Consider the following 12,238-nt stretch of genomic DNA (forward strand, 5'->3'; position numbering starts at 1 on the left):
TTGGAATATAAACCATCTGACTGCTATGTATTTTGGGGGGTGGGCGGGCTAGGCAATTGGGGTTAAGTGACTTGCCTGGGGTCACACAGCTAATAAGTGTCAAGTGTTTGGTCTGAGGCCAAATTTGAGCTGCTATGTATTTTTGACTTGAATTCCCAGCAACCTGAACTTCTCCAAAAATGAAATGTGTGTTCACTATTTCTTTGGCCCCCGGACCTGTGAAATTCTCAGTGAAAATTCTCTCCCTGACCAACAACTTATCTGTAACTGAGGGTTCCAGAGGCCCCGAGTGCCCTTGGTCATACTTTAAAAGGAGGCTTTTGCAGTAGCGAAGATGTTACTCAATAATGCAGGGTAGGAGATGGCAATAGGTGGAGAGGATGGAGGGATGGAAAAGTACTGGGATCCACCACTTGGAAGCCAACACCAGACAACTGTTTCTAAACAGCTGTTATCTTAAAAGAACAACTAGTGAATACTTGAGCAAACTGAAGACACCCTTTGTGACAACAAACAGTCACCCCTGACCCTGTGCTTCACCATTTCCTAAAGGAAATAATTTCAAACTATGGATATCTGCATAACACCACATATATAAATTAGTATTACTGTTTACTTCGATACAGAAGAAAAAGACCACCATGCAAAAAAACTTACCCTGAGTTTTGGATTTTTGAGACTAGAAAAATAGTTTTCAAGCTGGAAGGGGGAGAAAAAAGTAGATTATTTTTAAGTACTCCTTTCTGATGACCCCTCAAATCAAGATTTGCCCACTATTAAGGAGTTTTTTCTGTAATAAGGAGTTATAATTAGCTTTTTGGATCAAGAGGCCAATCCCAATTGGAATAAAGCCTTATCTGATTACAAACCCCCCACCCTCCCAACCAGAAGTCACTCCTTTCTCCTCCACTGTCTCACAATCCTACTATGTGACCATCACTAGGTGAGTTACCACTTGTTTTCTCTAAAACTGGCATACATATCTCATTCCATATACTAGACTACAAGGTGCTTGAGGGCAGGGATTACTGTTCTTCACCACTGGACATACAAAGTACTTCTAAAAATGTGCGTTAAATTTAACTTAAGTCTCACCTCTCCAATAGAAAAAGAGCTGGGACACAAAGCAGGTCAGTCAAAGGAAATCACTAAGAGTGGGGTAAAAATGAAGAACAGGGCAAAAACACAGACTACATTGAAGATTAAATTAAAGCATGAATTTGCCATTTAACACTGATAAAAATAGTGACTAGATGGAACAAATGAGAAAGAAAGAAAAGCAAGCAGGCAATTTGTTAGTATTCAGAAGAGAATGGCTGTTGATAAGCAATTCCAGTGCATTTCTGACAGGAGAGAGCCCTATCTGTTGTGTCACAGTTGGGCTCATGTTCTTCTCATGGGCAGGAATGGGGTGGAGTGGGAATGAGACAGACCATCGAGAACTCCAGAATGCAAAAGTGAGAGAAGAGACCAAGTGAGCCACTAACGCGTCTCAGTGGCGATACTTACTATGGTTCGATCAATAGTATGCAGGTAGTAAGAAACTGGCTTGCCAGTCCATGAAACCGACCCTTTCAGTGGTGATAGCTCCACAACTCTCATTATAGTGCCAATATCTAAAGACAAAAAAGCTGGTTAGTTGTGAGCTAAGCCCTTGTCCTCTGTGCACACACTGAGAGAGAGAGAGAGAGAGAGAGAGAGAGAGAGAGAGAGAGAGAGAGAGACATATTATACCAGGAAAAGACAGAAAGGAGGAAAATAGCCAATCAAAGTTTTCAGAAACTCAGCAGCCATTTTCCCTCTGTTACTTCCCTATCCTTAGTTCAAAAGTATAAAGAAAGACAAGGAGAAAGAGCATGCTGTGATAAAAGCCCAACCTCTTCTCAACTTCCCCAGATTGCTGAGAGAAGTGCTGCTCAGCTCTGCAGAATTCTGTCTGGCCGTGGATGACTGCCCACCTTGACACCCAGCGTGGTTGATTTCTCTTGCCTATGGTTTAGTTTTACTCTATACAGTCTGCAGGGCTTACAGTTGTCTATCTTGTCTGTGATTCTTTCTATAGAATAATGGGCTTGTTCTTTATAAGGAAGGGGAGCGGGAATTAAATGAAGGCAAGAAAATTTGAAAATGTAGGCCTCAGTCAAGGAGCAATGCAGAGCTGACTACTTTTTACTTAACCATGTGCTTGAAATGTATGTTTCAGTTCAGTAAAGGATTTTATAGGCTATAATTTTTAATTTCTCCTTGAAAAGTAATGTAAATAGATTATTTTAAATCACATTTTAACTTGTGTTGATGGTAGTTTTGCTAGTTTTTCCTTAGTAGTATATAATCTGAATACAAAAAAAACCCAAGTCTATAGGTTACCAATATTTATCAAACATACCTGTTAATTGAGAAAAACGATAGCTAGCATTTAAATAAGTGCTTTACGGTTTACAAAGCACTTTACAAAAATCTCATTTTGTCCTCACAAAACCTAATCATAGATGCTATTATTATCCCTATTTTAAAGATGAGGAAATTGAGAGACTAAGTGACTAGCCCAAGGTCACACAGCTAGGAAGTACCTGAGGCCAAATTTTAATTTAGGCCTTCCAGACTCTAGGTCCAGTCTCTATCTACTGTGTAGTGACAGCTGTTCCAATCAACTCCCTCTAATGGATTGTAATGGTCTCAAATTACATATAATAATAGCTTAATAATGTAACAGAGACTCTTACCACTCAAGTTTCTACTGTTTATTCTAAAGTTTAGAGGTGCAAAAGGTTTGGAGGACACGATTCTGCCACCTGAAACACAAAGATAAATCATCATCACATCAAGTCACAAAATACAGTGGGAATGACATAGTTGGAAGAAGAGGGAAAAAAATCACTGACAAGACACTCAGGTATTCAACAAGATACAGGATGGTAAAACTCTAAAACCTTATTTCTAAAAATTCAAGTTGCACTGAGCACCACCACTTTCAAAGCCACACTTACACTACCACGTTCTCCTTTCTGCAATGGGCAGGACGGGATTCAGAGAGATCAAGAAGAGAAGTGCAGTTTGACAGGGGCTAGTTGGCTACCACCCACCCTCTTAAACAGTCTGGTATTCAAGCCATAAAATACAGGCTCTGGAAAAGCCTCAAAAACTCACACTCAGGATACAAGCATGACTTCTAGTGAGGGTCATGAAAAACTGCAGATATACAGGATAAAAGGCAGCTTACAGAGGGGCTGGCTGCCAAAGTAATTTGGCAAAGTCATCTTCTGATGCCATATCACCTCTTAAACATACTTGTACATACTGCAGTAAGAGTAACAAGTATGTTTAGGGACCTCAGGATACACACTAACACTGTCAGCTACCACACAAATGTGGAGTCAAAGCTAGAGCAGAAACGAGCTAGCTCAAGCCTAGACATGCTATAGGGAAACAGAGGAAGGGTCATGTCCCATCAACCATGAAGAAGCAGGACCATTTGCTTCCAATGGAAAGAAATACCCAAAGATTTTATTGATAAGTTGCATATCTTTTTTATTTTTTCTTTCTGGTGAAGCATTCGGGGTTAAGTGACTTGCCCAGGGTCACACAGCTACTAAATGTCGAGTGTCTGAGGCTAGTCCAGGTGGATGACACTAGGCTGGACCACGCAGTATCTCAAGTACCTTCTAATTATGATTATCAGATGGATACTGCATTTCCTCTTTTGAATGGAGCCTGACCCAAATATAGGGCCCATGGATGTAGAACAAGAAGGAATACTGGCGGTCCTCTAGTTCCAAGTGCCTCATTTCTAGCTAGGACATGCTGAATGTCCAAAAGGAATGCTGGGGTTCATACCGAGGTCCGTGGACTCATCATCACTAGGTTCAGGTTAACAAGATTACTCTGGACTTGTTCGTGATCCAGAGCTCTCTTTCAAAGGAAATGAGGTCTTGAAGACTCCACTGGGTTGTGATTTCAGAAGGGCCAGAGAATGCCATTGCTTTGGTCAAAAGAATACTCCAGTCCAGTGACTGCCACGAGTGGTGGTCAAAAGTAGCACAGTTTATACAGAAGGGAATCTTTCTTGGGTGACTGAAGATTAGTAGTAAGTCTCTAATTTTCATAGTAAGCCCCAATCATCTTAAGGATTCTAAGGGATCTAAAATACTTCCACAAGGGTCCAAAGAGCCCTCAAATCCTAGGGATCAGCTTTCTACCAATTTAAGAGTCTGCAATAAATATTTTGGAAGACATGTAAGGTAATTCTGATCATTTAAAAAAATAAGCTGTTTTCTTGTAATGCTAGAAATTAAGAACTCCATACTGAACACCAAAAGACAGCTGGAAAACTACATGTTTTTAAACTACACTCCTAATAAAATATTAACTTTTAAGCATAACCCAATATTTATGATGTTTGATGACATAATGACATTTAGCCAAGCTACTTATGGACTCAACTGAAAAAGCACCTTCATAAAGTATTTTTAGTGATACAACAATAGCCATAACAATGCCCAAAAGATAAAGGCTTTAAAAATACACTAAGAGGCTCTATGTTCTTTACCATATGAGAAGCAACCACCCCTTCCCAGGCCTAGGACCTTGTTTGGTCTGGTTTTGAGAAAAAGGTTGGGGAGTGGGGGGACATCAAGGTGCAGAGCAGGAAGAGAAGCTGGGTGAAAAAAAGGCCTTACTTACCTTCCTTCATGTTAGCAAATCGCTCCTTCAGTTGGTGATCCACCTCAGGACCAAAGGCAAAATTATTCACAAAAATAACACTGCAAGACAATACTCCAGTTAGAAGAATAAAAAGTAAAATTCTTCCTTAAAGCCTCTCATATGTCCATCTCTCATTCCTATAAACAATGCTTGCATATTTAACACCTTTTGAAAAAGAAACCATTGAAAAAAGTTTTGAGATTAGAATTTAGGAAGCAGCCTGCTCCCCAGATGCAGCCATTTTCATGGAGCCAGTCCAGTTTCTTAAACACTGGCCAAGTAAAAGCTCCTGCAGGGATGGGTAGCGGCATCAGAACCTAACTTCTACAAATGCAGACGACCGTGGTGTGGCAGCATTCTGTTCAGATCCCAGGAACAAACATTTCAAACAATACTGCCAAAGGTAACCCACACTAAGGCTCCTTGAATATCTTCACAAGACTCTTCCAAAAGGGGCTTTCAAGGTAATCTATATACTAAACTGTCACCAACTTAACAGGCAGTATTTTCAGATTAGAAACAAGCCAACTTCTCTACCAGTAAACCAGAAGGAAAAAGGTTAAAACATATGATTAGTAAGATTAATTCAAACTATCATTAATTGCTCAAGAATAATTTTAACCATATATATTGATCAATGAGAACCGGGGAAAGGGGTGCAGGGGAGAAATGATAGCTCTGCTCACAAGTGAAAAGGTGGCACACTCTCTCATCTAACAAACCCCGTAAGAGCCTCAGATGGCTGGGAGTCTGCAAAGGAAGTGTTTTTTGAAGGTTGCAAAAGGGAAAAATGACATTTTTACAAGTGCACAGCCTTTTCCAAATCCTTGTAATTTTGTATCTAGAGCTTAAAATACTTCGGTATAAAGTATATTTTCAGTCCTGGAAGTACTATACCAAAAGATGCACTCCTACTGGCATCATTGCTTCCCCCTGCCTCTCCCATCCTGTATGCATCCAACGAACTATAATTTCTACAGCCCTTTCTTTCAAATCTTGATGTTATGTTAATCAAGAGAAGGTCCCACAAGGCAGACCAGTATCCCCAACAAACCCAAGGTATCAATAACCAGGATCATGAGCTGTGATGAGCAAACAGAACAATAATAAAGAACAAGAGAAAGGGAAGGAAAGAAAATCAAGTCAGCAAAGAACAAAGAGAACTGGTCTGAAGATCGGGCACAGTAAACGACAGAGCCAAAAAACCATCTTCCCACCCCCAACCACCACCGCCACCGCCCCCCCCTTCCCCTTCATGTGACAAATGCAAATAAGAGGAAGGACAAGAAATGGTCATATTTTAACACAGGAATGAAGGCCAGCAATGACATCAGGGTGATGGATGATTTGGAAAGGACACACAATATCTAAAAGCATTTCCAAAGGGAAATTGTATCCTATGGGAATACTGTGAATTGCAAACTTTAGAAATTCAGCCCATCCAGTGGTCTCCTTGGTTAATTACCAAATGGCTTTTCCCAGAGCACACCTTCTCACTTAACTCGATCCTGCCGGACTCTCAGGGCCAGATTCTGCCCTCTGCCAACTACTCAGCGTCCATTCTGTGGCTTGGTCTTATCACAGGATTATGGCATGGCTGGCATGGTAGAGGAGGACTTGAGAAGTTCAAGGTATTAAAGGTGCTGGGAACCTGAAAGCCAGGAGATATCTTCAGGAACAAGTATTTACGGGGGGCTGCTGTATACAGGCAGACTCTAAAAACCCCACATTTCCTCATCTGTGAGTGGTAGATTAAAAATATGCTCATCCTTTGAATAAAACAGAGGATAGTACTCACAGAATTAAGCTGATGACCACTGTCAAAAGTCATCTTAAACCAAGTCTCTGCACAGGGCCACTAGGTTTTGACTGGTCAGCTTTTTATTTTGGTTCTGTCATGTGGTGGGGGAGAAGGGAGATCACTGGGTACACAACGCAGAGGAAGATCTGGCCCAGGACTCCAGAGCTGATGAAACAAGTCGTTGTCATGGAAAGCATTGGTCATGTGCAAAACAGAGGACTGTTCCCCAATGCAGAATAACGAGCAAAAGAGAAAGAGCTTCAAGCAAGACTGAATACAACCAGATGGTGACGGGATCACAGAGCAATCTGGCAACATCAGTAGCTTCTGTACACCCAATTCCAGTTGCCCTGACGGTTTTCCCCTAGGCTTTTCCAGCCTTTTGATGACAGCTGAGGTACAGAAACCAAAGGGGTCCAAAATATATAAAGTTCTCAATAGTCCAAGGACTGGCAATTTACTCTCTACCAATGGGAAAAAAACGTATTCAAAATCCCAAACAACAGGAGCATGCAACACCTAACAGTAATTACTACAGGTATAAAGTAGCAAAAGCATCACCAGTTTAAGAAACTAAGAGCAGCTAGACACCTAGGGCATAACTTAATGAAACTCAGATTCAGATCATGTACAGTAGTCACAGAATTGTCCGTGCTCCGGAATTCTGACCGGAACTCCTTTTGCTTTATTCAGCAGTAAATAGGTTAAAAGCATTTGGTCAAGGCAGAAGAGCTGGCCACAGTGTGTTCAGAGAGGTGCACAGAAGGGACAGGAGACATCTAAAAGGCCTGGAAATGAGAAGCATCTTCACTGAGAAGTACCCGTGGCCTGTAACAAGAGTCAGCTGACCCATCCCACTCTTACCCTGGTGTCACGTTAGTAAATATGCGCTTGGAATGACACCTCTCAGAGGTGGACAACCTCAGTTTAATAGGATAAGAGCTTTAAAAACAAAACTGAAAACAGCTGCTTTATTGTGATAATGATTCCCTGCCAATGACCAGAAGCAGACAGGAGGGAAGGTGAGCCAATGAGCAGGTGCTCACATCCCAGAAAAAAGGGTGCTTAAAAAAAGGGTCAGGAGACAAGGGACCCTCTCCTCCAAATGCACTCATCTGTCTAATGCTTTACTCCTTCAATCCTGTCCAAGAAGGCAGGACAAAAACTATGCCATGTTGCTAGATGACCAGACCGGGATCCCTGAGAAGTGGCTAGCCCGTGATTCCCCAAGAGCCACAAGCATCAGAGCCAGGGTGGAAATAGAGGCATCTCTACCTCAAGTGTGAGAATCTAGTTATTACATTGCCTTTGAAGCAAACAGTTTTTTTTTATATATTTGCTTATACCACAAAACAAATTAAGGGAAAGAAATAACATACAATATGGTTTGTCCAAATAAGAAAAAAGATTACATGCCAGAAAATAATATTCTACATCCAGCCGATATTTTTCCTTGGGAAAGGCCCTTAAGAGTTGAGCGATAGGATTCTAAACAAGCCGTGAGAGTTTCAAATAACTTTCATTTCTCCAAATGAGAACATAAATACTTCTATGTATTGGGAATTTGTTTTCCACGATAAAATTATTTTTCCTCAACAGATAAACCTAATTCCCACATAAAATGCCAACCTTCAGAGAGTTCCCAGAATTTACTGATGCCGCAAGACTAAACTCTTAAATACTGAGGAAGATACTAAAACAAAGTAGTATGTGTCAATATCCCAGTGATGCCATGGTATGGATTAATCACCACAGCACTGAGAGATAGCACAATGCCCACACCCATAGTCCCCTACCTCTTTGCTGCTTCTTTCAACATTTTCTTCCACCTTGTCCACTTTAGTAACCCTGAGTTTTGATAGTTATTTTCTAATTCCAACAGAATCTAGTTCTCAGTAAAGTGAAAATGTGAACAACGTTTCAGTGTCAAGCAGGTAGGAAAACAATGGGAACGTTTCTGGACCTGGTACTGAGATTATTTCATTTTACAGAAATAACTCGGAAGAACAGGTACATACATGCCAAATACATCGTGATATAAACTGGTAAGTATCATAATTGATACCAGTAAGACTTTTTTTTTTTAAAACACGGCAAATGTGTAAGTTTATTTTCTTTCATTATACATATTTGTCAAAGGGGTGTGTTTTTTTTTCTACTGGGAGAGATGATATGGAGAAAGGTGAATTTTTTTTTAAAAAGGTAAAATTAAATTTAAAAATACAGGATAGTGTGCTCATGTGGCAGAACGCATAGGATTCAAAAATGAAAATGACCTTAAATCATCTTGTACAGTGGTTCTCAAAGTGGGATTCTGGGGGTCTGTGGAGCTGGAACTATTTTCACACAAATGTTTCAGTTCCCAACTCTGTAAATATCAACAGATTACATCATAAACAAAAGCTCTCTGCAGTGCTCAGGCCCTGAGACGATAAAATCTGAGAATGCTCATTAATCTAGCCAATGTTCAACCCTCTCACTTCAGAAGGAACACACTGAGACCACAAAACATAAAGCTGTCAAGGCAAATGTGAGATTCGTGTCCAAATCATGTGCCTAAGTTACACCACACTGAATTCAAACTGAAACGTCCACGAGAAGATAACAGTATTATTAAGGCATGCAGTCATGGAACAGGAGGAGTTAGTGATTTAAAATATAGCTAGAGAAAGCCCACTGCCCTAACAAGAGGTACCTCTGGCATTGACCCCATGGACCTACACCCTAATTCTACTGTCCTTTTACTGTCTGGGGATCCTAGGGTCTGCTCTGATTTTCAAAAGGGGGGTGAGGGGAAGAGACACAAAATTCCCAAAGGAAACAGTAAAAATGATTAAGGGAATGGAAAAAAAGGCCACTCTAAACAAAAAGAACAAAAGTTACGTAAAAACAGCTTAAGCTAAAGGTAAAGGCTACAGCAGATTCTGACTTGCTGCTGCCCTCTTTGGCAGCACAAAATGGATTTAAATTGCAAAGTACAACTCCGGCAAAATTGGAGAAATAACTTCCCTGCTGTGAGTGTGATTGAACAATGGGCCACCCCTGGAGTCCCTGGAAAGCTTTCTCCTCTTGTTCTGCACAGGAACACAGGGAACAAGTCCATGGCTTCTGGAAGGGATTTCAGAATCACTCCATGCAAGGAGCCTTCATCAATGCATACTGGGCTACCAGGGCAGGCTTGGCCCTCTAGAAGATTCTAATCCAGTGTTCAAAAACAGAGAAGCAAAGTCATTTCTAGCATGAGTAATCAATGATGGGATCATCAGCCTCAAGAGCCAAAGGACTGACTTACTCAGTCAGAGATGGCTCGGCCCACCCCCACACACGAAGAGGATCCTTCAGCCACATGAATAAAAGCACTGACTCATTCCGAGTGAGAGACTTCTCAAAAGTGCCCCTAGCCCTCCCTCTCTACCCCCTACCCCAAAAAGAATGTGATTTCCTAATTCACCTTTGAAATGGCCAGGACAAAAAGCTATGTATTCAGAAAGAACCTAGTCTTTCTACCAGCAAGGAAGGAACTCACTAAGAAGAAAGCCAGAGCACAATTATCAGTCATAATGACCTGCCATCTAAAGCAAGGCCCCAAGGAGGGCAGAGACCCACAAGATTTCCTAAGGAGCTAAGAGATTTAAACTATTTTCAGAACTAGTCATACCTTGTGTTTGCAATTCTTTCCCGCCATTCTTCTGAAAGGAAGTCACCTCTTTCCAGCTAAAGGAAAAGCAAAGGAAGAAAAACATTATTTCCTGCTACACATCCTCACTCCCAACCAAAAATAATTAAGACCTAATCAAACCATTTAAGTGACAACTATCATATGCCCAATGCGTGGTAGGTGCCTCTGCTGAGTAACTTTAAAAATGTTGTTGTATACAAGGAAAAACAAAGTCAAAAATTGAGGACTATAATAAAGCATACAAGTATATACTTTTCCCAAACAATCACTGATCCTGATGGCCTATATACAAAAATCATGTAGAAGCAGATTTAAAATTCCATTTATAGTAAAAACTGAAAATATTAGGAAATATTATTTTTCTATAAAATCCTTTCCAGACTGTTGGAAAAAACCAATTGGAAAGCTGGATTACAGAAGTGATAAAGTAAATCTTTCTTCACATCACAGCTTCCGCTCTATCGCACCAGCAATAACAGGCTGGGACCCACTCTACTCCATAAGAAATTAAGTTCAATCCTGAAGTGAATGGGAGGTTTCAGAAACAATGGCACATTGACTCGGTTGTTTAATTCTAGCACGTGAAAATATCTTGTTAAGAGTCTTATAAGTGTTTCCTTAAATTGTCATGGGGCAGTCATGTCTCTGAGAGGTATGAGTGACAATATCAGTGAAGACATCTCTCTCCAAGCTAAAAATGACTTTGACACGGATTAATGACAAATTAAATATAATTGTATCTGGCAGCCTTGAGCCTAAATACCAGAGTATGGAATTAGTACTGACATTTTAGGCTTATGTTGTGTTTTAATGGTAAGATGACTCCCATTAATGTTTTACAAGTAATGGACTGACTAACTCACAAAACCTCTTCCAAGGCATAATTAAGCTTAGTGAGTCTGGGTCTCAAATCTATGTTGAAAGATGTCAGTCAGGGCAGCTAAATGGCACAGTAGGTAGAACACTGGCCCTGGAGGCAGGAGGACTCCAAGTTCAAATCTGGCCTCAGACACTTGATGCTTACTAACTGTGTGACCCTCGGCAAATCACTTAACCCCACTGCCTAGCCAAAAAAAAAAAGTAAAGGAATCATTCCAAGAAGAGATTGAAATTAATTTTAAAAAAAAATTAAAAAGAAAAGAAAAGAAGTCAGTCACAGGTCAAAGATTCTTCACTAACTCAGTTGTAGACCTACACTGCAACAAGGCCCTCCGACTGCTTTTCTCACCTGCCTCTCCAGAGGACGTCACTGCCCTGCTTAATAATAGTCACCAGCTCCCCTTGGCCTCCAGGATGAGGCACACACATCTTGGCATTGACACTTGTTCACTACCTGGTCCTGGCCTAGATTTCCAAAACTTATTTCCAAAACGCCGCTTCACCAAAACACTTCAATGAAAGCTCAGCTAATGCACCGTTTCCTACAAAGATCTTTTTGATCCTATCCAATAGCTAGGTCTCCGTCCCGACATCTCACCCGATACACGCAGACGCAGGACATGTGGTCCTTTCCTAAAGCTCTTAGAGAGCTCCGTCTCTTTCAGAATTTTACCACTTTCTCTACGAAGCCTTTCCTGATCTGCCCTGCTACGTTCCCCTACAACCGATTATTAAAAGGCAGCTGGTGAACAAAGAAAAAGGAAGTGATCGATGTCACTATGACTTATCAACAAGCCACATCACAACTCGAGTAGTTAGTTGAAGCGCTGCAGTAGCTCAAATGCCCTACCATTTGGATTCATAATAAGAAACTGACAAAAATGCCCAACCCCTTTGAGACAACTATTCATGGGTAGGCATTGGTCATGAATGGGAAAGGATAAAGACGTTTCCTCAAGATCAAGATATTTATTTGTGGGGGTTAAAGTGTATGTGGGGTACACAGAGAGAAGCCCCAAGACTGAAGATAAAGTGATGCAGAGCACAAGATGCCCAATGACTGCTATAGGAAATTCTGGTAAAAAGGAATTTAAAAACAGTATAAAGTGACCCAGAGTGAGGATCACAGTGGAGGACAATATACACAATGATACTGCAAAGAATAAAGTCTAAAAATA

The 12,238-nt window shown here is 40.8% G+C and overlaps 1 protein-coding gene across 5 annotated transcripts in view; it reads right to left on the minus strand.

Annotated features, from left to right (window-relative positions):
- Positions 1-12,238, minus strand: part of DOT1L (DOT1 like histone lysine methyltransferase) — a 114,989-nt gene that overhangs the window by 42,500 nt on the left and 60,251 nt on the right. For all 5 annotated transcript variants that reach the window (XM_021009100.2, XM_021009103.2, XM_021009102.2 and 2 more), the window contains 5 exons: positions 10,161-10,216; positions 4,681-4,760; positions 2,724-2,792; positions 1,510-1,616; positions 658-699 (listed from right to left, as the gene is read on the minus strand). In XM_021009100.2, the coding sequence (XP_020864759.1) occupies positions 658-699; positions 1,510-1,616; positions 2,724-2,792; positions 4,681-4,760; positions 10,161-10,216 (354 nt within the window). The remainder of the gene's footprint in view (positions 1-657; positions 700-1,509; positions 1,617-2,723; positions 2,793-4,680; positions 4,761-10,160; positions 10,217-12,238) is intronic.

The sequence above is a fragment of the Phascolarctos cinereus genome, unplaced genomic scaffold (genome assembly GCF_003287225.1).
Source record: "Phascolarctos cinereus isolate Bilbo 61053 unplaced genomic scaffold, phaCin_HiC Scaffold_4;HRSCAF=312, whole genome shotgun sequence".
NCBI classification, from domain to species: Eukaryota; Metazoa; Chordata; class Mammalia; order Diprotodontia; family Phascolarctidae; genus Phascolarctos; species Phascolarctos cinereus.